This window comes from Lingula anatina, chromosome 4 (assembly GCF_051362555.1).
Source record: "Lingula anatina isolate TDL-2025a chromosome 4, LinAna3.0, whole genome shotgun sequence".
NCBI lineage: Eukaryota > Metazoa > Brachiopoda > Lingulata > Lingulida > Lingulidae > Lingula > Lingula anatina.
The window spans coordinates 7,759,287-7,783,453 of NC_141770.1; the positions used below are offsets into that span (position 1 = coordinate 7,759,287).

The window sequence follows — 24,167 nt, forward strand, 5'->3', positions numbered from 1 at the left end:
TTTCATAAGACAGAAATCGAGCTCATATGTCTCCAAACAAGCCAGGAGTCGAATCCTCATAGCAGGCGACCACTAAACCACGGAAGGATACACCTAAGTCATAGGGATGCTGAGACTGACCTTGACCCCTCTAACCCCTCCTCCCACTCCCCAATAATACCACCCTGATATTCATACATTTTTCTACAAGTTTGTGTTGATGGTTTTTATTTTGAACAAGATGCCGATACAAATTTCAAAAGTGACAATCTGCAGATTTGTTTTAATTTACATATCTGGAGCTCCTGCTACTTACAAATGCCTGTGACGAGTTAAATTACTTTCCATGTTCAGCAACACGTAGTATTCTATATTATTAAAGATATTTCAAAATAGAATTAGACACGTACATTCTCTAGGAAATTGTATATTTTCTTTAATTAGACTTAGGAAATAATCATTACAATGTACAATACAATACAAATCACTTCTCACACACACATTTCTCAAAAACATATCCAGGTATATCTTTGAATATTTGATATCTTTATTGTGAACAAGTATGGTTTCCATGTTATTCTTCAGTTGATGTCAAAGACACAAAAACTCTGACAGAGGACATGAAGGAGAGAGGTACGACAGCAGGGTCAATATAATAGGAATCTATTTATTAAACTGATGGAATGTGATTGTGCATGTGTGCACACACACTCCTTACGTTGTGCCAACACATTTTACACTTTTTGCAAGTTCAAAATGATACTTGGCAAATTTCTTTATTCTTAACAGTGGTTAGTGTGTCCATGCAGCTTCATACATAAAGATAATGTTGCACTAATGACTTATTCAAGGTTATATATAATTGCATCTCATAATGCCCCCTTTCTGGCCAATTTTAATTAATTAAATATATTCAGAAAGTGATGGCAGCATTAATATATATCCAGTTAACTAGAAGAGCTTTGTATCCACTTTCAAATGATAGTTTTACAATTTCATGTGCTTGATACAGTCATGTAATCCAAATTTTATTTTTGTTCTTCAGTAATGCACATCCAAACTCTCCAAAACTCTACATTAATTTCAAGGATACAATGCCATCTCATCCCTGTTAAATACCAGTGAACTGCAAACAAATACCTGGGTTTTTGCTATCAAAAATGCTACACAAAGCAACCCAAAAAGAATGTTAAAACTCTAAACAGATTAAGATACATTCTTTTCTTGTAGGCAATATTTATAAGACCTTATTTGCATTTAAACTATGTAATGTACCATAAAGTCCATTTCTTTAATACTCAGGAGTAAGAATTACTCAATAATAGTGTTTGTAAAAGCAGAAACTAGTAGGTAAAATACTTAATGGTTCAACATTTTAAAGACTAAAAACTGAAGGACAAAAGTAGACACCTTATTATCTGTTGTTAAAATACTGAACATATGCTTCTCTTATGGCTCTGGCATCATACTGTCTCATGTCATGTCCTGGTTGGTATCCGTTATGATTTCGATCTTCCTCCACCAAGTCCATCCACTCCTGGTCAAAGCCTTCATTGTGAACCAGAACAACATTATGCAGTGTTAAGCATGCCAGGATGAGCACTGGCACAAATTCAGTTTCAAAATCTAGCCTGTGTTGAAGTATCTGCCATTTCCCTTTGCATCTTCCCAAACATCCCTCAATGCACATTCTTCCTCGAGTGTGGCAATAGTTGAAGTTCTTTTGAGCTTGAGTAAGTACATCAAAGTCTGAAAATGCTTTTAACAGCCAAGGTTTGAGGGGATAGGCAGGGTCACCTATAATCAAAATGGGCACTTCTACTCCATTTATCAGTCGACTTGACGGGGGGAATAAAGTCCCACTTTCTGCCTTTTGAAAGATGCTTGACTGTGCTAGTACTTGTGCATCTTGGACTCGTCCTGGCCAGCCTGATACCACATGCAAGACTCTTAGTTCATGATCACATATCACCTGTAACGGAAAGTTGAAAAAATATACAAAATGTGACAAAACTAAAATAATATTATAATAAATGCTGCTTCTAAAATCTAGTGAAAAAAAAGCCACATATAAATTAGAGCTGAACTCAACCTCCCAACATTTGAACACATTCCAAGACTATGAAGTTCTAATAACACAACTTAACACCACCAAAAAGTGTTGTAAAGTAATGAGGATATTTTTCATGTGTATTTGTAAGAGGGGTGGGAGTGGAATAGGTGTAACTGTACTTATTGGACACCTTTTGGCTATTAAAGGACCAAGGATCCTAGAGAGAATCATGCACGCTGTATATTTATTCTCCTTTACCTGACTAACAATGGAATAAAAACATTTCTGGTTGTAGTAATCAGTCTTGTTTTGGCTTGGAGCAATAATGGGCACGTGTGTTCCATCAATAGCCCCTGCACATTGTGGAACACCCCATTTGGCCTCAAATCCCTCCACAATATTTTGTAGTCTTCTCCCACTGGGCATCTGAATGAATTTAGGAGAAAGATGGGTGGCTATGGCCTGCACAGTTTCTTGGAAAATGGTGCAGGCTGAAGACATTCCAATTCCAAACAAATGCCCAATGCTTCTGTATTCCATACCAGAGCCACATATCCACAGAGTCACTGCAACCCTGAGTTCTACTGAATGACATCTAGGAAAAACAAATTTGAGTTGTTACAGCAAAATATTATATATAATGGCAATTTCATAGTCTTGGTTATGAATATAAAAATACTATGCCTTACAATTTTCAATAACGACAGCAATTATCCATGATATTTTCCCACATTAGTTGTATTACTGTTAAATGTTACAGACATTTTTATGAATAATCTCCAACTTGGGAATTGCAAAATTTTGTAAACAAAAAATGTGGAACTTAATTTTGCACAAATGCAAAATCGGTCATATGTTTTTCATACAACAATAACGTAACATGACTGTATAATTGCATACTACTTGTCATTTGCCTTTAGATCAACAAGAAGACACCACAGTAAATTTTTTTTTTTTTTGCAAACATGAGCAATCATATACATGCATTCCTCCTCTTTATATTATCCCTCAAGAATGTGCTGCCACTTACTTTCTGCGGGGGTTTTTCTCCAGAAAAGGTCTAAGATCTAGGCAAATATACTGGAATGTTGCTCTTTTCATACAAAAATTTTCCATCCAATCTCCATCCGTAAAAGTCAGATTCACAATATGTTCCCACCAGTGGCTTGATCTAAAATGTAAATTTTGAATTTTATGTCTAGAAAAACAAACCCAGTTTTTACGATACAGACAACACCTTTAGACGTTCCTTCATCGAGGTATAGATATTTTGGCTACCTATAGAAAAATATTTTAACTGTGCAAAATAAGACCAAAGTAAATACTAATGTGATAATGTGCAAATAATAAATTAGCACAAAAATTCATGCGTTAGCTAGTTATAGTTAGTGCTAACGCATGAATTGTCGTGTTAATAATAAATGTGAAAAGTATGAAAATCTAAAGTCTGGAAAGTGATCCACCAGGGGTATTGGCATGAAGTGATTTACATGTACCTGTGCTAACATACAGTGGCGAGTAGCAGTGAATTTAAAATACACCGATTCTGGTTAATTAAAATCTGGGTCCCGTAACTCAAAAGCATTAGCGATATCATTGAGGCTACACACTGGGTCGAGTATGGGCGAATTATGGAATCCATACGCTTGGTTTCATTTCTTTTGATTCTAATTTTTGAAGCAAATTTTATTCGCTCACCAAAACAAATCAAATGACGCATGTTACCCACTTTTCTTTCATCCAAACAGTTCGATCAGGCGTGGGGAACAAGGCAAACATCAGCATAAGAACGAACTGCGCCCTCTGACGAGACTGCATACGCAAAAATTCTGCCATCCTCTTCCTCTGTCTACTGGGGCTGGGTATCTCCGTGAATATCTTTGGTGACATTACCTCCGTAGATAGCCGATTCATTGCTGCTCTACGGGCCAATTCATTCCTTTTTCGTCTCTGTTTTGAAAGATAATAGAACAGAAGAGCTTTTTTCCTTCGATCGCCTCCAGCCGCCATGCTTTCTTCACCTCGAGTTTGTTTAATTGATGAGCATGCGCACTTAATATTTCTCAGGTAGCTTCCGCATGGAAAGGGAACCGGAGAAGATCAGCATTGGTCAGAATTGTGCCGGAAGTGACGTGCAGTGGTGTTAGAAACGAAGTTGAGTGGTCATTTTAACATAGAGGTGAACGGCAGTGAAGACGGGTTGTCGGAGGAAAAAGAAGTTTTCTAAACAACATGGTAAGATAACACTTTTCCTTTAGGCATTTTGGGCAGAGAAAACTTGTAGAAATAATAAATGCATGATATAAAAACGTGACACGGAACTTGAAGGTGCAAAATCGTGCTTAATTGGCGGTCAACTTGTTTTAAAATGAATGCTGCATCGACCGCCATTGCGACAAAGAGTGTAAATGGAAAATAATTCCCGGGAGGCTGTAAATCGTTGCCATGTGGAAATTTGGCATTAATATAATCCGATATGTCCACATCTAAGTATTTTTTGGGTGTTTTATGGTATGGGCTGCAATAAGAACGAAGTTTTAGAGGTCTTGAAGGACCTTGTGAAAACAAGGAAGTAGTTCGTAACTAACAAGTGAAATTTACCGATCTCCGACTGCTGTGCACAGCTGTATCTTTTTTTCAATATATTGACGAATTTTTAGATCTTTTATATGTCCATCTGGCATGAAATGCTACACACATGAGCACACTAATACACCTTTTACACTGGGGTAGGCATAAATCAGTGACGAATGCCAAGACAAAGGTGACATTCTGACAGCCTCTTATCTGAGCTAAAAAAATCACAAGTACGCGACTGGCATTTCACTGACAAGATCTTCCCAAAAAGACGGAAAGAGAATTCAGGTGAGCTGACAGTTAATTAAGACTAGCTCAAAGTACTAATAATTGACATTATTATGCAATACTCAGTTGGTAAAACAATTCTCACTTATATTAATGCCAAATTTCCACATGACAACGATTTATAGACTCCCGGGAATTATTGCCCCTTTACGCTTTTTGTCGCAATGGCGGTCGACGCAGCATTTATTTCTAAACAAGTTGACCGCAAATTAAGCACGATTTTGCGCCTTCAAGTTCCGTGTCACGTTTTCATATCATGCGTCTATTATTTCTACAAGTATTCTCTGCCCAAAATGCGTAAAAAAGAGAGTTATCTTACCATGTTGTTTAGAAAACTTCTTTTTCCTCCGACAACCCGTCTTCACTGCCGTTCACCTCTATGTTAAAATGACCACTCAACTTCGCTTCTAACACCACTGCACGTCACTTCCGGGCACAATCAATCTTCTCCGGTTCCATGTATAGAGCCGAGATTTAATGACTGTACCCCCGCTGGGAGGGACGACGCGTGGGGATTCGTGTGAAAGGTGGAGAGACTATTAAAAGATTAGGCGTTTTTTCTTTCATGTACGTCCGCCATATTTAGTTCGTGGATTTGTAGAGCCATGGCTCAACTCGTTGTGAATGCGATCATACTCACACATAGTACCCTACCATACGGTGCAATTACTGATAACTTCACTTTCGGTTTTATATTCCAGTATGTTCATGTTTAAATACAGTAGATATATAGTTCAAACTCCTAGGAATTTACATGAAAACTAAACTTGCTTTAGACAAAAACGGCTTTCTAGATCACTTGCAACTTTTACAGATAATGAGCCCGATTAACTTGTTTTAATTAACTTTTGTACGTGTAATATTGAGAGTATTTAACGTTTTATTCATCTGTTGGCTACAGTGGAGGAACGAGGAAAACACCCCAACGTCATTAACACTGCAAGTAAAATAAGTAGAAGAGATCTCCCCCAACTGGATGGTATCATCAAAGACAATGGAGAAAACAACAAAACGAATTATGGGGATCCCACCCATCCAGCAAGCTCTCTTTTTAAATTCTTACCCAGTAATAGTAGACTGTTGACTTTAAAGGACAGTAAACGGTTTTAAGTAGTTTTTTCTCTACAGTATTAAATATTAATTCCACTTTTAGGGTTAATTCATTAATATTTTAATGGCCAGTGTTTTAGTTTTGTATATCGGCACATGAATCAATAAGATACCAAACAACTTTCATGGAAAATAAACTGAAATTAAATCTGGAGACTCCTTTATCTATTAGCATTTCGAATTTACATTACATCTCGGCACGTTCGTTTTCATCACCATCATACTTCCGTCGCAGTCCGTTCGAAGCGCGAAATTCAAACAGTGCATATCAAAACCGTAAATAGGAGCCCTTACGCAGGAAACATCGCGCTAGAGGACGGGTTTTATTAAGGCATTTTTGTTAGCGGTATTGTCACTAATTTAGAGAATCGTGAACAAATCTGGATGACTCTATCTATAAAAAAGCAATTGTTACCTAAAAATCATATACAAGAAAAAATAATGAAAAGAACGAATGCAGAATAATTTTTAAATTAAAAGTGGAATCTGAACAACAAATACAACTTCAAGCAAATGAAATTGAATATAGAAAATCAAACTCATGATTTTGACTTATGCATTACATTACAATTTATTTTAAAACAATATCGGTACCTTGTCAATGCATGGAAGGACTGCGTGAAAACGACATACACCCTCCCCTACATATACACTAAACACACACAGAGAGAAAGAGAGAGAGAGGGGCGCGATAATGGGGGGTGGGGGGTGGGGTGGGGGCCCAATTAAATCAAATGCCTTTTCCCCGTTGCCAACGCTCTCAAATCAGGTCTTTTATCCAAAAAATGTTTTATTGTATAAAATACAACGTACCGGTATATAATACAGACTTCGGTCGAATGATGTAGCTGTGGGCATGAACCCAAAATATGATATAGCACTATCAACAATGAAATGTATTTTCTTGAAAAAAGAACTGTCACATTAGGATGAACCCAGCCCCCCCCCCCCCCCGCCCCCCCCCCTCCCCCACCACCACCACCACCACCAATACGCCCCCTTTCTATTGATACTATACAAACTCAGCGTGTGTAGGAGTGTGAAAACTATGTGAAAGTAGGTCAAAAGTTCACGGATAGGATATGCCACGTAAAAGGTTCTTAGGGGAGTTCGGTCATCTACCTTTTGCTTTTTTTTTTTTTTTTTTTTTTTTGCCAATTTTGAGAAGAAATATCAGTGTGTTTCATTCCACTTAGTAAATATAAATGCAGATAAGCCAATTTTCTTTCCTTTATAATTCGTCAGATGTAATAAAATACAATATTTCCTTAAAAACCTTTACCCCCTTTTGTGAATGCAATGCGTCGTCTGCAGAGCTCAGCGTCTGCCACCACCACGCTGGATGATTCTCGCTTCCCGGGAGCTGAACAGTTAACGCGGTCTGAAAAATTTTAGGGAGAGTCAGATGAAAAAGAGAGGGACCGTTGCATCTACAATGTTTTACATAGAGAAGCTGGAGTTGTGGGCTAATTTTACTCTTTTCTTTTAAAATTTGCAATATACTCTACCTTTCAGTAACTCTATGATACCAAAATATTTTTCTGGCATCTTGATACATTTTCCCCTTCTGACTCCCCCTAAAATGGTCCACACTAAAAAAATCAATAATCGTATGGCAATTTTATACAGGCAATTGACCTACTTTTATACCCATGCAGCTATCGACGAGTTTTATGGCTGTGGGGTGAAGACGTGATACACGTCTGTGATATAAAAGTCATTTCTAATTATATAATTTATAAACTGCGTCTGGATCAAAAGCGTTCCGATTTTTGAGCAAAAGGAAAAAAATTACTTTTTGCGAACAATGAAAAAATTGGAGATAAGTCAAAATAAGAGAAAAAAATGCATTTTTTCTCTTATATGTAAATTAGGTCCCCTGAAGTAATATATGACTTTCCGGAAGTGATGTTCACATCAGAGATTTGTAATGATGATGATCTTGATGACTTTTGATGATCTTAATGGTTATTAAAAAAAATCTTACCAAAGTTTTCAGTTGTCGTCTGGCGAAAAAGAAATTTTCTGCAATAATACAATCATTTCACGAGCGAAAAATAATTAGTACATCCGCCTCAGAGATGCGCTGCAGACGTCACGGCTTTTGGGTGAAAATCGCACGCGATATTGGTTATAATTATGATATATAGGTTAAAAAAAACTACGTATCTAATGTTTCCAAGTGAGTGAAAATGAATATCGACAAACCGTTACATTTTGAATGCATTGCTATTTATTTGTGTTCGACAAGGGTGAATTTAATTAGGATTTTTTTCTCTCTCTCTCTCGCTTTTTTCTTCTTTTTTTAAGCGAATATTAAGGAGAAAGCCGGGTGAAAAAAATCCATAACAATCAAAATATTCAGAAGTAAGAAAATTTCAGAGATAAAAGTTTTGTTGGCCACTATAGTTCCTCTTCGTAGAGGTTCACAGGAATATTTTAAGACAACTTGTAATCGTACATGTATATACTGATAATCATCAAATAACGCGCTTCTGAATTATGTTCGTGATGCGCAAATAAATAAATTTCGAACTGAATACCACCTCGGCTTGTGCCACATATTTCTAAATTTAAAATAAAACAAGAAAAGTTGAAAAATGGAATAAACTTTGAGTTTTTTTTCCTATAAACATCGCAAAAAGTATAGATCTATATGTAATACCCGTGAAATGTCAGAATTGTATTTTCCTGTAAAGTAAAAAAAAAAAGGTATCCAGACAGTACAGATAGTTGAAGGAGCTTCATGTCAGATCTTTTACATGTTCTTTACCAGTACTTACTCCATTGAAAATGGATTTTGTAAATTATACATGCCATTTCAAAAATATGTTTATATGAGTTACCACTGAGAAAGGAAAATGCCATACATAATTGTTACTAAAGTCAGATGAAGATACAACTTTTGATTTCCAGTTAATGTGAACAATGATCTAAACTGATGTAAACATTAAAATGACTATTTTTTCTAATAAAATGCAATTAAGTACTGTAAAAGACTAAAAATGGTATTGTTGTAATAAAAAATGCAGATACCTTACAGAGGGCAACAGATGGGAATAGATTTTGATTATACTGTAAGAAATAAAAAATCTGATGAAGAAATGTTAAGATACATGTAGGACTTTCTAAATAAATGTTTTGAGGTTGACATAACATAATAAGGGAAAAGCATAGAATATATTTTAGTCTGTTTATTAAATTGTTTCACCAACTGGGTTTATCTAGGATTTCAATAGCTTGACTCCTTTTTTAAAACGAAAGATTGGTTTTTATCAAATTCAAAATATCTTAAACCTAAACAAGCATAATTTGCCATGATTATCCATGAAACTTTGTCTTCTTTTACAAACTTCTATTTCAATACTTGAACATGAGGGTCAGTAAAAGAAAAAGAAATAGAAAATTCAGAAAATACTCAAGGTAGATTTTATTATCACAGATCAATGAAGCATATTATTTCGGCATAAAAAGTCTTAGTTATCTAAAAGTGAATGAGGTCATTAATGGCAGTATTCATTAAAAAAAAGGAACTTTATGAGATTCCGGTCACGTTTTTTGCACTGTTGCAGTGTATTAAATAGTAAGGCAGTGTATTTGTCTATATAAAAACACTTCTGATCCATAAGAAATTTAAAAGGACAAAGTTCAATACAAAATATTTTCATGATTTTTAATATTTTTTCTTTAAATCATAAACATGGCATAGTTCTGCAATGGGGATATGAGGTCTCCTCGAGTCTGTTTGATAAAAGCTCTTTCACTACTTCTGGAATTACATCACTTAGTAAAAGGTTCCACTGGCACCAGAGCACTGAGTTTTTTTAAAACTTAACAAGCTGTGTATTCTCTTGCCTGTGAGCATCCTCTCCAGCCTCATTTGCTGAGAAAAGTATGCAGTGAAGATACACACAAACTGCCTTCAGTGTCTGGAACACAAACAAGTCCTCCACCAGTGCCACTCCTACCAGAGCAGCCCAGTTGTACACAGCGCTGTCACTCAGCTCTCCGCCATACACAATGGTGAGATATACTGCCATTGCCATGGAGACGACCAAAATGAATGCTGGATAGATCAAAAAGTGGGGCAACTTTCCATCCTGCTTTCTGTTGACCATCATCTCCAGTGACTTCAGCTCAGTGTATGGCACCTCATCTGATGGTTCTGGAACATTTTGTGTGGAAATGAATTATTGCCAAAAGTATGTGGAAGTTTAACTACAAAATGATGCCGGCTAATATTACCCCTGTTTAACATCACAATCACTGTTTTAATTATAATAAGGGCAAGGAAGCTTATGTTGAAATCAATGCTCTAAATATCTTCAAATGTAAGCTGAAGCTGGATAACATGAAAATGCATTATCCTTTTTTTTATATATTCATTTTAAAATAATTTACTGAAATGAAAGACACTGATGACACCGAAATGGACAATTACCTTCCCAAATATTAACTACTACATCATGTTCAGATGCCTGCTTTGGTTGCTCATCATTTTCTTTCCTCTGGCTGTTGTCTAAAATTGCATTAAACAAAGGAAATGTAAAGGGAAATATAAAAAGTTATTTGTTTGAGCCATATATTGCTACTGTTGAACATTAATTAGGAAACAGTAAATCAAAATTTTAGGATGTTACATCTGTTCTACGCTATCAAAAAGGATTAAAAAACATCATCATATAGACATGTCTACAGCATAATATAATGGCATACTATTATATATATATATATATATATATATATATATATATGATTACCTGGGATGAGAAAACTTGGGTTGAAGTGAGCAATGAGACTGTAAAAAGATGAAACATCTGCATTTCTGTAGCTGGAAATCTTCCCAGCATGGGATTTTGGGATTTCTGCCTGCATCTCCTTTTGCATATTTGAGTTTAGCCTAGGGTTGTTAGGAGGAGGAGCATATGTGTAGCTGGGTGTTTTCTGAAATATTGAAAATCATCCAATAATTGATTCTGCTGACTGGTTAATATAGTCAAAATATTCCACAGATGGGGACATTTATTCTTCTGGTGGCTTGATGTTGCACTATAATACCTCAATATGAGTATAACGTCTTTTTATGTTCTTGTATATACATATGTGCTTGTAAGTCAAGCCAAATATATTGTCAAACATTACAGAAATGATACAAGTGTCTGTTTTTAATTACAAGAAGGCAATACATGAATGTCTCAAAGGCAATCCATGATATCTGTACAGGCACATACATGCATGCACAAACTAAAAATAGAAAAAAAGTAATAAATACCCCTTTCTTGCTGTCCACATCTCCCATGGCAACCATATCTTCCTTGACAACCAAATTTTCCTTGGCAACCATTTCTTCAATCTGTGCCATAGCCTGATGTTCAACAGTTGCATGTGTCAAATCATAGTCCTTCTCAAAGTCATAAGCCACCTGTTTCATCATGGTCTCCACACTTCCATGCACAACTTGTTGGAACCCATCACTGATTGTGCAACTGCAAAAAAAAAATAAATATAAATCTTTCTTAAATCAAGAAATATAGTGAAAAATTAGTATTATTGGTAAAATAACACTCTGACTATAATTACTAACTCCATTTACACACTCAGAACATGTGTCACATTAGCAAAAAAATGTGAAATCATTTTAATACTATTAATAGTCTACAAAATGAAACAAGTGTCCAGCCCAATACAAGTTGTCAGAATCAGTCATGGCTATGAGCAAGACCTGTGGTCAACTCCCAAAGCTAAAGACAAATTTAACTTTATTCTAACATAACTGTGAAATGAGGAGTCTTAAAATGAACACAAAATAAACTGTCTCCTTACATGTCATCATACTGGGGCTCATCTTCCAGGTTCTGCAGCACAGTGTCACCAGTGTCCTCTCTGTCATAGCACCTGATATTGTACATTGCTACATCATATATGCTATTCACAAGGACTGTTCCTATATTGACGAGGAGGCTGGAGAGGAAGATACCTCTATCAAGCTGAATGACACCAACAGCACTGAGAAGGGTACTGGTAAGCAGCATGTTTGCTAACATGTAGTTCAAGGTGCTGTTAAACCACAGAAGGACAGGGGCCAGCTTCAAGCTGAAACAGCGTGTCCATCCATGACAAGACCACAAATACAGAAGGCAAGTTTGCAGTCCAAACCTGAAAAATATTTTAATAAATTAAAAAATGTATATCAAATATCAAAGTACAGACATTTTACATGAAAATTACTACGAGTACATTCCATGTTGAAGAAAAACTGAATACTACATTAAAAAATCAGAATATGTATCATTATTATTATTATCTTTCATATTTTATTTGTTGATAACTTGTAAAAGCAGACATTTCAAAGTACATCATATGCTTATTTATCAATTGTGGGAAAGTCTCCAACTTACCTGGAGTTCTTACAAGACTCCAAAGTGGTGTATCCCACTGTGAGGCATCCATTGCTGCTGAAGTGGGATTCACAGCCAGATACTGTATCATATACTGTTATATCCAGCACATTCCTTCAATGAAAGAAAAATAATAATAAAAATTCACTCAAATTTCTTTATACAAAATATGTAAAAATATCTACTATAAATAACATAACAATATGAATATAAGTTAAACTACAGATGCATCCAAGGTATTCATGACACAAAACATATTTCAGAACAATGACAAAAATAATCTTCATTTGATTTGCAGAACTTTCTTTATACAGGTCCAATAGTGTAAATATGTTTGTGATGTTCCAGTTTGTATTTTTAAAATTACCATTGAGCTCCTGGTCTATCACTGATGTACACCACAACCTTCTTCAGTTTTCCCAGGGACTCTGAGTTTAAAATAAAAAAGATTCACTATAATGATTAAATGTTAGTGTGTTGTTTTAGAGTACAACATGCATCAAATAGCCCTCAAAGATCCCTGAGGTCTGGTGACAAACTTTTACTGAAAGTTCCCAAATCAAAGTTAAAAACATATGGTGACATATCTTTTTGTGTAGCTGCACCAGTAGAGTGGAATAAGTTGCCAATTTTTATTAGACGAATAGATACACAAGAATGTTTTAAAAAGGAATTGAAAACTCACATTTTTAAGACATTTTATTCATGAATTTTTAATTTTACATTAAAGAAACCTTGGATTTTTTACTTTTATTACTGTTTATTACAATTTAGACTAGTTCTGATTTATATAATATATATCTTCCGTAACTATTTTTATTTATAAACTTCTTTGTATTTTATGTTGTGCAGTCTATTGAACATTTTATGGATTTTAGACTCGAAGTAAATATATTATTATTATTATTATAAATATAACAGAGTTGTAGTTTAATTCTAAAAATAAATTTAGTTAATACATAACAATACCATAAGAACCCAGTTTTACAAATCACCAAGTATTCTTGCACCAACTCTCTCTGAACATGCTCTGCACTTAACTTTATGATAAAAAGTCAACATAACTGAGTTAACATGATACTTTAAGTAATAGTAATCATATATAATATAGCCACTGACTGAGATGAACAGCAAACTGCGACCTGATGTTCCAGTTAAGACTGTACATGCTGAATTGAATGTAATAAAGTAAATGGCAGTTAGCTGCTAATAATACTGTTGAATCAATATTTGCAGGAAAAGAAATTTATATGTGCTCCAAAATATTCAAGATACATACCTTTTGTATACAAAAGAAACCATTTCTTCTGTCCTACCCCAAGGAAATTGTGCTTCCTCCCATGTTCATTCAGATTATATTCAGGAGATACCCCCTGGTCTCCTATCAACTGCAATCTGACTTTGGGTGTCTTTACTGCTACAAAACAACATATTTCTATAGTTTGGAATAAGTGTGAGATAATACACTGTCACCCGAGCGATATATGCCATAACACCTCGAGCGTCAGTGAGAGGTGTTCATGGCATATATCGCGAGAGGGTGACAGTGTATTATTTGACATACATACCGAGAACAAACATAGTCATTTCATCCTAAAACACCCCTAAAATCGAATAAAGTGACCCTATATCACGCTCTAGAGATGTTATACGGAATAAACTCGTCCACGTGCGCTGGTCATCTCCCGCCAAATTCTTACGTTATGTCTGACCAATTTGGTCAATTTTTGCTAAATACTTGTCGTGGACATTCAACTGGCTTGAAAAGTATTAAATCAACCGTCGACACTGGCCATGCACGTCTCAGCTGAGCCACACCTAGCTGGGACTGCTGAGGAAAAAAGGTCCCAAGGCAAAACCTCTACCTTTTAGTGACATTTCTGATAAACAAGGAGCGTCGGACCGGAATATAATTTTTCACAAGTGCAAAGGAGAAAGAGATTTACTTTATGGTGATATTTCTGACAACGAGACAGTTTCGGAATATGGTCAAAATCAGACGGATGTTTGTTACAAGTTGAACTGTTCACGGGAATAATAATTCTAGTTTTTATTGTTATTTCTGACGACGAGGCGGTTACGGAATATAGTCAAAATCAAACGGATGTTTATTTCAAGTCCACAGGAGTAACAATTCTACATTTTGGTGACATTTCTTACTACGAGGCGGTTTGGAATATACATGTGCTGGTTTTCAGAGCATTTATGTGCTACATGTAATTACAAGTTCAAAGGGGAATATATTTGATTTTAACCGATATATCTGATAAAGAAGAAGAATGAACAGCTTAAAAACAAAAGGTAAATAGCACAACCCTCGTTAAAAAGTTATAGATTTACAAATAATTTGTACATGTATGCACATGTGGCTTAAATGTAAACAAATTTCCGTTTTCAAACCATACCCATATGATATGACTTAGTGTAATAAAATTATAAATAATAATTGTTAAACGTTAAAAGTGTATGCTAATTTTTTAAGAGTGTGAGAGATTTTAAATTTGTCTAATGGTAGATGTATAAGGCAAGCAACGTCACTATTCTCTTGATGCCAAGATGGTCACATGATCACTCTGTCTTTGGCTTTCAGCATTTAAGAGACCTCGACTGATTTAACCAAGATGTAGTCGTGAAATTCTAGACTACATCGAGGTTAAATCCGAGTTTTCCGAGAGACGCTACGCAGAAATGTCGAGTGAAGCGAGATGTTTTTGGGTAGCGGCTCGAGGTTGCCCTCGATCTTCACTGAAGCTTGGCTAAATAGACAGGCTTCAGTGATCATCATATCGCCACGGTCATATAACATCCCTAGGTATGTATATTCAGTTAAACAACAACTTCAACAATTATATACAACTGTAAGACTCTTCATTGGCCTATATCTCTATTTATATTTTTGTCATTTAAATATTAAAATATATTATTATTATTATTATTATTATTATTATTATTTTTATTATTCACACAATAATAACTAGTTTAAGCTTTTCAACAAGGATCAGAATCAACAACTTGAAAGATCTTAGCATCACGTTTACCTCTTTTCAGCCCATTTTGAACTGCTACCATGTATCTATAGTGATATTCACCAGAATATTTGGGAACAACTATGATACCACTCTGCTTTCTCTGAAATGATAATGACAACTATAATTATAAGGCAAAGGAAAAGAAAGGAAAGGAAAGAAATGTAAAAATAAAACAATAATGTTATGAAACTGATTACAGCAGAAACAAAGCAATTTCCAGTTCTTCATCATAATTACCTATTTTATATTTAAAAGTTATCTAACACAGAAATTCATAAGAGATAACTGTTTTTATACTTTCATGCAGACTAAATTTAAAATGTAAGTGCAACACAAAATTTTGTTTCAGTACCTTCTTCCAATTGAACCAAATAATATAACTTGTGCTGAGTAACATTATGCCCAAAAACGCAAAGATGAATCCAAATGCGAGTTTGTGGTACACCATGAACTTTTGTGGAGCTTTTTTCAAGGCAAAAGCTAGCAAAGAAAAGAAAGGATGTAGCTTAAAAATGGAAAGCAAGGAAGCAACCAAGGGCAAAGAGAAGTATAGGAAGCACGATTAATTTAAATGAATATAAAAAAATAGAGAAAGTAGGGTCTAATGAATTAGTCTCAAACAAAACAAAACAATAACACAAAGTAAGATGCTGAATGCATGGAACTTTGACAAACCAAATTAAAAAAAAAAACATCACAATTTGTGCTAAATGAATGGTGAAAAAACATTGGTTCCCCGTGAGTTGTTTTAATGTATATCGTCTGCTTTGTAAACAAAAAAGAGTTACATAAGTCTATAGTTTGATGATATACTTACCTCCATGGAGAGGTTGCATGAGTAGCAACATCAACAAAACTTTGATCTTCAAGTTCTTCATACTGGCAATTTTTTATATGTTCTCCAAATATGTTCTTCAAATAATATGAAGCCGTGTACAACAAACACGTATATTTAAAAAAGAAGTCGCGATTCAGCGAATAAACGAGAAATTATCGATATTTCAAACAATTTGGACGAGTTGACTTTGACTTCCGCCTCACAAATGTCTGTTGCTAATTGACGTCACAGACACAATCAGCTCACGTGACCATTGTGCTGGGATGTGCGGTTGTGATGTTAAAACAGCCAAATTGATAAAACAATATAATAGTTATAAATAACATTCACCTTGAAGGTTCACTGCACAGCCTGATTGGGGCTTTAATAAATTACTTTAAAGAGGATAAGTATGGTTTATGTTATTTTTCGTATTTGTTTGAATATATGCATATAGATCTACTTAAATAGAAGACAGAGGAAGACTAGCTACGCTAAGTAGGGGCGGATCCAGGATTATTTGAAGAGGGTGTCCGCGGATGCAATGTCGACCCCCCCCCCCCCCCCCCGCCCTTTGGCGTGGGTTCGGGGCCTGCTGAAGATCCCCGAAAAAATGTTATTTTTTGAGGGCAGACGGTGTCATTTGGTATTGATTAAAATTATGATTCAGCTAGTCAAAATTCTAATTTCAGGAGGGGATTTTTTACAGAAATCGAAAAGGTGGGGGGGGGGGGGGGTAGGAGCCCCCTGAATAAAGGTTAGACATGAATCTCAGCAATATTATTATTACTTAAATACACATCTGAATCCTGCACATGTGCACACACACGCGCGCGCACTGGTATATGCACACTATATTGCAGAGCACAATTTAGCCTTTGACACAAGAGCTCCGAGAACTGGAGTAGTTTTCAATGGATGTCAACGTAAGCGACGCAGATGTGTCAACCTCATCCACCAGATCCAAAGGCGTTCCAAAATGAGCCCAACACACTTAAAAATATGTCATACAAAGTTTAAATACCTCTACTGAGTATGTAAAATTCAACAAGTATGTAAAAGTCAAGATTTCGTTGCTGTCAGTCACAAGCAGGTACCTCTGTCTAAACGGCCTTGACCTATAATCATATTATTTGATTAGAGTCTGTGCCAATCTAAGTGCGCATATATTTAATTTTACTTTTTCACCATGATTTTTTGTCGCAAAAGATGTCCTAAATTAATAAATAACCACACTAGAATGACTTTATTTTATAGTTTGATATGAGTGTGGTTTGTGTGACTGCATTGAGGTGGGTAACAGTTAACGGTGACAAGTAGGTCGAGTCCATTACATTTGAGGAGTTACAGGTGGGACAAGTCCATTCTATTTGAGGGGTGACAGGGAGGGCGAGTCTATTCCATCTGAGGGGACGGGTGGGGCAAGTCCATTCCATCTGAGGGGTGACAGGTGGGCCGAGTCCATTCTTTTTGAGGGGGGGGGTAGGTGGGGTGAGTCCATTTCATCTGAGGGGTGACAGGTAGGGCGAGTCCATTCTTTTTGAGGGGTTGTAGGTGGGGTGAGTCCATTTCATCTGAGGGGTGACAGGTGGGGCAAGTCCATTCCATCTGAAGGGGTGACAGGAGGGGCGAGTTCATTTCATTTGAGGGGTGACAGGTGGGGCGATTCCATTATTTTTGAGGGGTGACAGGTGGGGCGAGTTCGTCCGATTTGCGGAGCGCATGCACGTAAAATCACCACAAAATTACATTAGAATGTCCGTGCAATTAGCTTTATAAAAGATTTTTTTTTAAAAATTGTGTTAGCAAAGTTTTGAGGGGATGTAAACTTTTATCATGCATGTATAATTAAATTATTGGTCTCAAAATTTGCTTTTCCACAATTTCATATAAATGTAACCTTTTTGTCTGCACACTCGGGACAGTGTGGAAATAAATCTACGTCACAAAATTTAATTAAAGGATCAATATATTTCAAACATATATTTCAATAAGACCTTTTTCAAATAGATCGGAATATGCAGCCTTTTTTTTTTTTTTTTTTTTTTTTTTTTTTTTTTTTTTTTTTTTTTTGAGAAGCGATTTGTAACTGTTGCCATTTTTAATGTGCTTCATTCAACTTTCGCATTTTTTTCTATTTAAATTTTAAATTTAAGTATTCATATGATAAGAAGATCGTGAAATTTGAATCAATTTTCTGCAACAATAACCAGAATCCTTCAAAAATGGACCCATATTTAATTGAGAGAATGATATCCGGGAGGACGAACTCATTTATTCCAAGAGATATAAAAAAAAAACTGTCTAACTACAGAATAAAATACAGAATAGCTTTTCAAAAAGCAAAATCGTAAATTCACACATATTGTATTTATAAATGCGGGCTGTTGGAAAATCTTGAACGTGTATTCTTAAAATGCTTAAACTCAATAATTTACAAAATACTAGGAATATTTACAAACTTAAAAAAAGCTTTTGGTTTTAGATATCTTCTGTTACTGCAGAAATCAACAATTCCAAACACAATATTTACAGATCAATTTTAGCGGATTTAATTCGAAAGTGCTCAAACAGTTATCATACCTTTATTATTACCCCTATTTTTATCGACATTATTTCATATCAAAGTAAAAGAATCAAGCAATGACAAACTTATCTATCCAGCTTTTATTAAAATGCATGAATTTGCGTTTGGTTCCAGAAAGTGAATGAAAAACTTGGTTGCTAGCAGGCGGGTGTTGTGCAGTACTCAGTATCTCAGCTGACTTCTGAAATGAGAAAGTAATGTAAACAATATTTGACTAAACGGGCAGACTCGGAAAATACAACAATCATTTTACATCAAAATGAAGAGGGCGCTTGAGGGAATTTACTGACTTGTCCGATGTTCAGGCTCAGATAGCACCCCTCAAAAAACCAATCTACATCGTGGTGACCTTACGCCAAAATTAAGATCTGAGGATATTGATAAAGATATTTTAGATATCTTGCTTTGAAAAAATAAACACTGAAAATAATTCTTTAATTCGTGGAGGTTATTACTGAGGACGTTAATTTATTTTACCTACTATTCAATGTTGTAATATCTAAAATCGCTATGCAACACGCGTTTGTGCGCCATATTTTGACCATAAAATTGATGTACACATTGATAGGGCACACTTGTCTTTGGACCAAAAGCTCAGAACTGTGACAAGTACAGTATTATCATCTAAATTAGTCCGTGATATTTGTGGTAATATTCCCATTTACTTTTAAGCTAGCTTATATTCTGAGTGACATAAAAGAAACGACAGGAAAAACATAACAAAGAATCGCAACATAAATACTTGGCGTAACTTTCCTTGCATTTTTGTACGCTTTTTACTGACTAATGTAACTGAACAAAATGTGATACTTACGAAACATGCATTGACCAGTGTCTTCTTCTCATAAAAGCTTGACCTTGCAACTGTACCACACTTGCTGTTGCGTCTTCACCCTAATGTGTCCTACTGCCTAGTGAGCATTTGGGAAGACAGCTCGCACTACGATGAGCAACTTATTGTTATGCAAATTACAGACAGGTATGGCCCATTTTAGGTGAGGGACTGTGGCTGAAACTGTTCACGAATGTTCACTGCCAAAATCATGTATATGAAGATTTGACTGTGGTCCACTTGTTGTTAAAATACACCATTTTATTCCACAAATATAGCGCATGCGTCTTTCATCATGCGGTTTGATTCAACACTTCCACAAAACTCAACGCCAGGGAAAGAGAATATTGATAGTGGCGGATTTAGAGGGGGCCAGGGAGGTCGTGACCCCCTCTTCGGTTTCTGAAAAAATTACACTAATATTCCCCTCTTGTTTTGATTTTTTTCAATTGAGGCTTACTGTCTGGTAACTCTCAGATTTAGGTTGATGATTTTGAGTTTCTATGACCCCCTCTTCGGTTTCTGAAAAAAATTACACTAATATTCCCCTCTTGTTTTGATTTTTTTCAATTGAGGCTTACTGTCTGGTAACTCTCAGATTTAGGTTGATGATTTTGAGTAACAGCAAGCTGACTTCAAGTAGTAGACCTAGTAGTTAAAATAGAATAAAGAAAAAATATAAGGTCACAAATCGCAAAGAGATATTATAGGGAAAGATGATGACGAATTTTCCGTTTTGAAAAAGAAATTAAAAATAGGGCCTAATGCAATAGGCGATTAAGGACAACAGTACCAAAAATGCGATCAAATTCCATTTCCGGCTATATTTTGCTTGTTATATCTTTAAAAATTAATAACTACAGGGTTACAACTTAATACTTTGTTGCTTTTGCATGGGGGCACGTACGCGCGCTCGAGAGAGAGAGAGAGAGAGTATTTATTTAACGTTAGAACGTGATATTAGACTACAATGTGATTTATTTGACTTTCATTTGAAAAAAGGATGTCCTTTTTGAATGTGGTAGGCATCATGTTTGTAGAATGTGGCGTCTCTTACAATGACCCGTTCGAAAGAAAGTTGAAATAACAAGATTTTGCAAATTAGATAGATAATATATAATAATTTATTAAACCAATAAAATACAAATGTATAACATCTGGAATTTTTTGCCCTGTAATAGCACCATTATTGAATAAAACTTTTTAAATGTACTAAAATGAAATTACGTATTAGTGTGAAAAAGAATTACTGCTGAAGGATAAAAGCTAGATAAAAATCACTTACTACCCTCAAAAACTAAAAGCTTCGAGATACTGGGTAAAAATTTGAATAGAATTTGAGCTGGATCAGTCATGATGGAAGCTGTTTTATTCTTAACCCTATCGAGATAAAATGAATGAATGGAAGTATTGGCAAGTGCGACCGCCCATCACATAATCCCAGCAGTTGAGTTAAAACTGGCGGCGAATAAACATGTGTAAACTTAAAAAGAAAAAAGTCTTTTCCATTCATCAGTACCTCTGGAGATGTCGCGTTGTCTTTTGGCGTAGTCACTGTATCTATTACACCTATACTAACTTATCAGTGTAATGATTGACGTGTGTTTATATAACTGTCAATTTCATTCAGGGTAGATAAAGTGAGCTGATAACTTGGTTTTAATATCTTTTTTAAACAGCTCTCAGAAGTTCATCATTTTTCTCCAATGAACAAAGCTTAAGCTAAGTTATTTTCACCTCACCTGTGATAAAATAGATCGCACTACATGTAGTGTGTTTCACCAGCCATAGATAATATACATATTTTAAACTACGCAAATAAAGAGTTCCTTTGTTTTCTCCCACTCAAATTTATACTTCTGAGGGCCATGACTCTCTTCGACAGCTTTAGTTATCATCTGAGTGTTAATTGAGATTGGCATTTGTTTATGGTAAAATTTGATTTGTTATGTAAATGGTATTTTTCTCTAAGTGGCCTTTGATCCTCTTTTTTTTCTGACACTCGCCGCACATTTGTAAAAAAACATCTGGAAAAACTTAAAATAGACGTCTTCGTTACCCTGGCCAGTGGTGGAATCACGAACGCAGGTTTTGATAATTATACAATATATGGTGACTTGTGCCCCCCCCCCCCCCCCACCCCCCCCCACTCCATTCAAAGTTGGGGTTTGGAAATATATGATATTCAACATCAATTTCATACACCACTGTTAACGAACTTTAAATATTGAAGACATTTTTCGCCGTTTTCTTCTGTTAAATATTTGTGAGAGTGGGTCAAAATCGTTTTTCAAGTGGTCGCAGGCAGTGTAACAGGGACACTAGGTAGAGCTACACGAAGTGGGATTGTAGTAATTTTTCTGTGAGCCGTCGTCCTCTACAGCTGGGCATGACGTACCGTCTGGCCACACGGGGCGCTAGTAGTCTTATCTGGTACAAAAATACTGAAAAGTGATTTTTTAAAAATACTATATGTAAGGGCCCCTGATATTAGAGGGTAGGCACGCCACTGCTCGTCATCTGTTAAAGGAGAAACTAAAATGATTTTCACTATCAATAAGTACTAGTGTGACAGGGACCATTCCCAGACCCTATCGTACTAACTGTGGATCGATCTATCTCCGAGTGGATTCTCGCTAAATTGCAGTTAACTTAAGTGGCTTAGATGTCTGTCACGCCTACTGAAGCTGCTAGGGGGTAATTATCGTTAAGCAGCTTCTGTATCGTTCGCACCCACGTAGGCTACTCAGTGGGAGATCAAATGCCTTGAACATGTTCTAAACAATTCCACGCGCTGCTTATATCTTCATTTTATTACGCAGGAATCAGGGTGTTGGGAGATCGATTATAGAAATAACAACGGTTGAGAGAACAGAAAATATTTGATCAATCTTTAACTAGAGAGGGGAGTGAAATGATACTATTAGGCTCCATAGAGGCGTTCAAAAATTGTGCTACTGTCGGTATTTCACGAAGTCAGCACGGGGTATTGGGTATAGTTTTCACTTAACAATAACCACGCCTCGGTGCATGGGAGTTGTAGATCCCACACTGAAAATGCCAATAAAAAATGAAAATTTACCCCCAAAAATTCATTACAAAAAAAAAAAAAGAAAAAAAGAAATAAAATAAAAATAATCCAATGAGACTAGTATTCTGCAGTGGTGGATTTAGAGGTGGGGGGGGGGGGGGGGGGGGTCAGGAGGTCCTGACCCCCCTCCTTCGGTTTCTGAAAAATATATCACAACCAATATTCCCCTCTTGAAATTAGAATTTTGACTAGCTGAATCATAGTTCTTAACCATACCAAGTGGTGCCATTCACCCTGTAAAATACCAATTTTTTCTGGCCCTTAACCCCACGCCACAGGGGGGTTGGGGGGGGGGACTGGGGGTAAATGGTCAGCTTCACATCCGCGGACACCCCCCCCTCCCCAGTGGCAGTAATAGGGTTTTTGTCAATTTTAATGTAATATTACATAATGCTTAATCACCACCAATTTTAATCATGCACAGCAGGTAACATAGATATTCAGGAAATGTGACAAGCAAAAGGTCTTCAGGAAGATGGAAGTTGAAGATCACACCTTAAATTAGTGAAAAATGAAAATTTCACAAAAATTGTCCAACTTTATGAAGAATGTTTAATTTAGTAATATACATCATTCCTTTAGTTTGAAGAGAATAGTAGGTCAAATTGTTTTTCCTCAAAGGGTGTTATCTGCAGACATGAACCTAGGTTTCAAAAAAAAAAAAATTAATAATAATAAAAAAATAAAATAAAAAAAACCTCTGAACATTTATCATGGGACCCTACACCTAACCAGCCAGGGGTCCGGGGGCCGCCTTAGGAATTGAATTTAAAAACACAGAAATTCCGCGGTTCCATGGAAAAAGCTCATGTCCGTATCTGTATTGCATTTATACTGAAGTAAATACAGAAACCAACAACTTTTGAAAATAATGGTACAACCAAGTGGATATTCTAACTCCACCTGTACTTAATGAACACTTATCAGTTCTATAACTTTGAAGACATAAGTTCAAATAGTTTTCTAATAATAATGTTTTAGTTAAACCATCACTTGAAATGCACTGCCACTTTTCGTTGAAGATCTTAGGGCGCATTCCCATAGATTTTAGATTGATCTATTCCGGTGGGGAGTCTCACTTGATTACTGTCAGATAATCCGGCTTAAATGTCCGTCCCGCCAACTACAAGCTGTAAGGGGGTAATTAACTACCATGTGCGGTTGGCTGACTGCAATTTAGCGTGAACCCCAAGGGAGTTGGGTCGATCTAGTGAGATCGATCTAAATCTCTGGGAATGCCCTCTTACATTTCCTCTGTAGCTGCTGCTTAAATTGCAATACCTCATGTGAATTAGCTTTAGAATAGATGGTTATTTACTATGTAAGAAAGCAAGAAAGTTTTATGTGTATTTTGTTTCATTTAGTTTTTATGGACATTTTAAATACAATTTTTTAAAAATTATCCT

General features: G+C 35.8%; 2 protein-coding genes and 3 long non-coding RNA genes across 7 annotated transcripts in view; all 5 read right to left on the bottom strand.

Moving 5' to 3' along the window:
- The window catches only part of LOC106167016 (uncharacterized), a 191,552-nt gene that overhangs the window by 61,843 nt on the left and 105,542 nt on the right, over positions 1–24,167 (bottom strand). The window lies entirely within an intron of this gene.
- LOC106170314 (uncharacterized) lies at positions 505–4,076 on the bottom strand. The gene is made up of 4 exons (XM_087011978.1): positions 3,762–4,076; positions 3,063–3,203; positions 2,291–2,627; positions 505–1,951 (listed from the first exon to the last, which is right to left on the bottom strand). Exons 1-4 carry the CDS (start codon positions 4,040–4,042, stop codon positions 1,394–1,396), a joined length of 1,317 nt encoding a protein of 438 aa, XP_086868104.1. The 5' UTR covers positions 4,043–4,076; the 3' UTR covers positions 505–1,393.
- Positions 9,419–12,153, bottom strand: LOC147762211 (uncharacterized). The gene is made up of 5 exons (XM_087011667.1): positions 11,831–12,153; positions 11,280–11,493; positions 10,768–10,951; positions 10,449–10,526; positions 9,419–10,172 (listed from the first exon to the last, which is right to left on the bottom strand). The coding sequence occupies exons 1-5, from the start codon at positions 12,049–12,051 to the stop codon at positions 9,832–9,834; spliced, it is 1,038 nt and encodes a 345-aa protein (XP_086867793.1). The 5' UTR covers positions 12,052–12,153; the 3' UTR covers positions 9,419–9,831.
- LOC147762212 (uncharacterized) lies at positions 12,404–13,824 on the bottom strand. The gene is made up of 3 exons (XR_015334157.1): positions 13,685–13,824; positions 12,773–12,833; positions 12,404–12,519 (listed from the first exon to the last, which is right to left on the bottom strand). It is a non-coding gene; the product is annotated as an uncharacterized LOC147762212 (long non-coding RNA).
- On the bottom strand, positions 18,507–20,423 carry LOC147762213 (uncharacterized). The gene is made up of 2 exons (XR_015333731.1): positions 19,653–20,423; positions 18,507–19,019 (listed from the first exon to the last, which is right to left on the bottom strand). It is a non-coding gene; the product is annotated as an uncharacterized LOC147762213 (long non-coding RNA).

Excerpts from the sequence above, each read along its gene's own strand:
- LOC147762211 (XM_087011667.1), bottom strand. The coding sequence starts at position 12,051 with ATGTTAGCAAACATGCTGCTTACCAGTACCCTTCTCAGTGCTGTTGGT. Across the intron at positions 11,494-11,830 it reads GAGCCCCAGTATGATGACAT|TTGCACAATCAGTGATGGGT; the intron begins GTAAGGAGACAG and ends TTTTTTTTGCAG. Across the intron at positions 10,527-10,767 it reads CCCAAGTTTTCTCATCCCAG|ACAACAGCCAGAGGAAAGAA; the intron begins GTAATCATATAT and ends ATGCAATTTTAG.
- LOC106170314 (XM_087011978.1), bottom strand. The coding sequence starts at position 4,042 with ATGGCGGCTGGAGGCGATCGAAGGAAAAAAGCTCTTCTGTTCTATTAT. Across the intron at positions 2,628-3,062 it reads GAGAAAAACCCCCGCAGAAA|ATGTCATTCAGTAGAACTCA; the intron begins GTAAGTGGCAGC and ends TGTTTTTCCTAG. Across the intron at positions 1,952-2,290 it reads TTTATTCCATTGTTAGTCAG|GTGATATGTGATCATGAACT; the intron begins GTAAAGGAGAAT and ends TTTCCGTTACAG.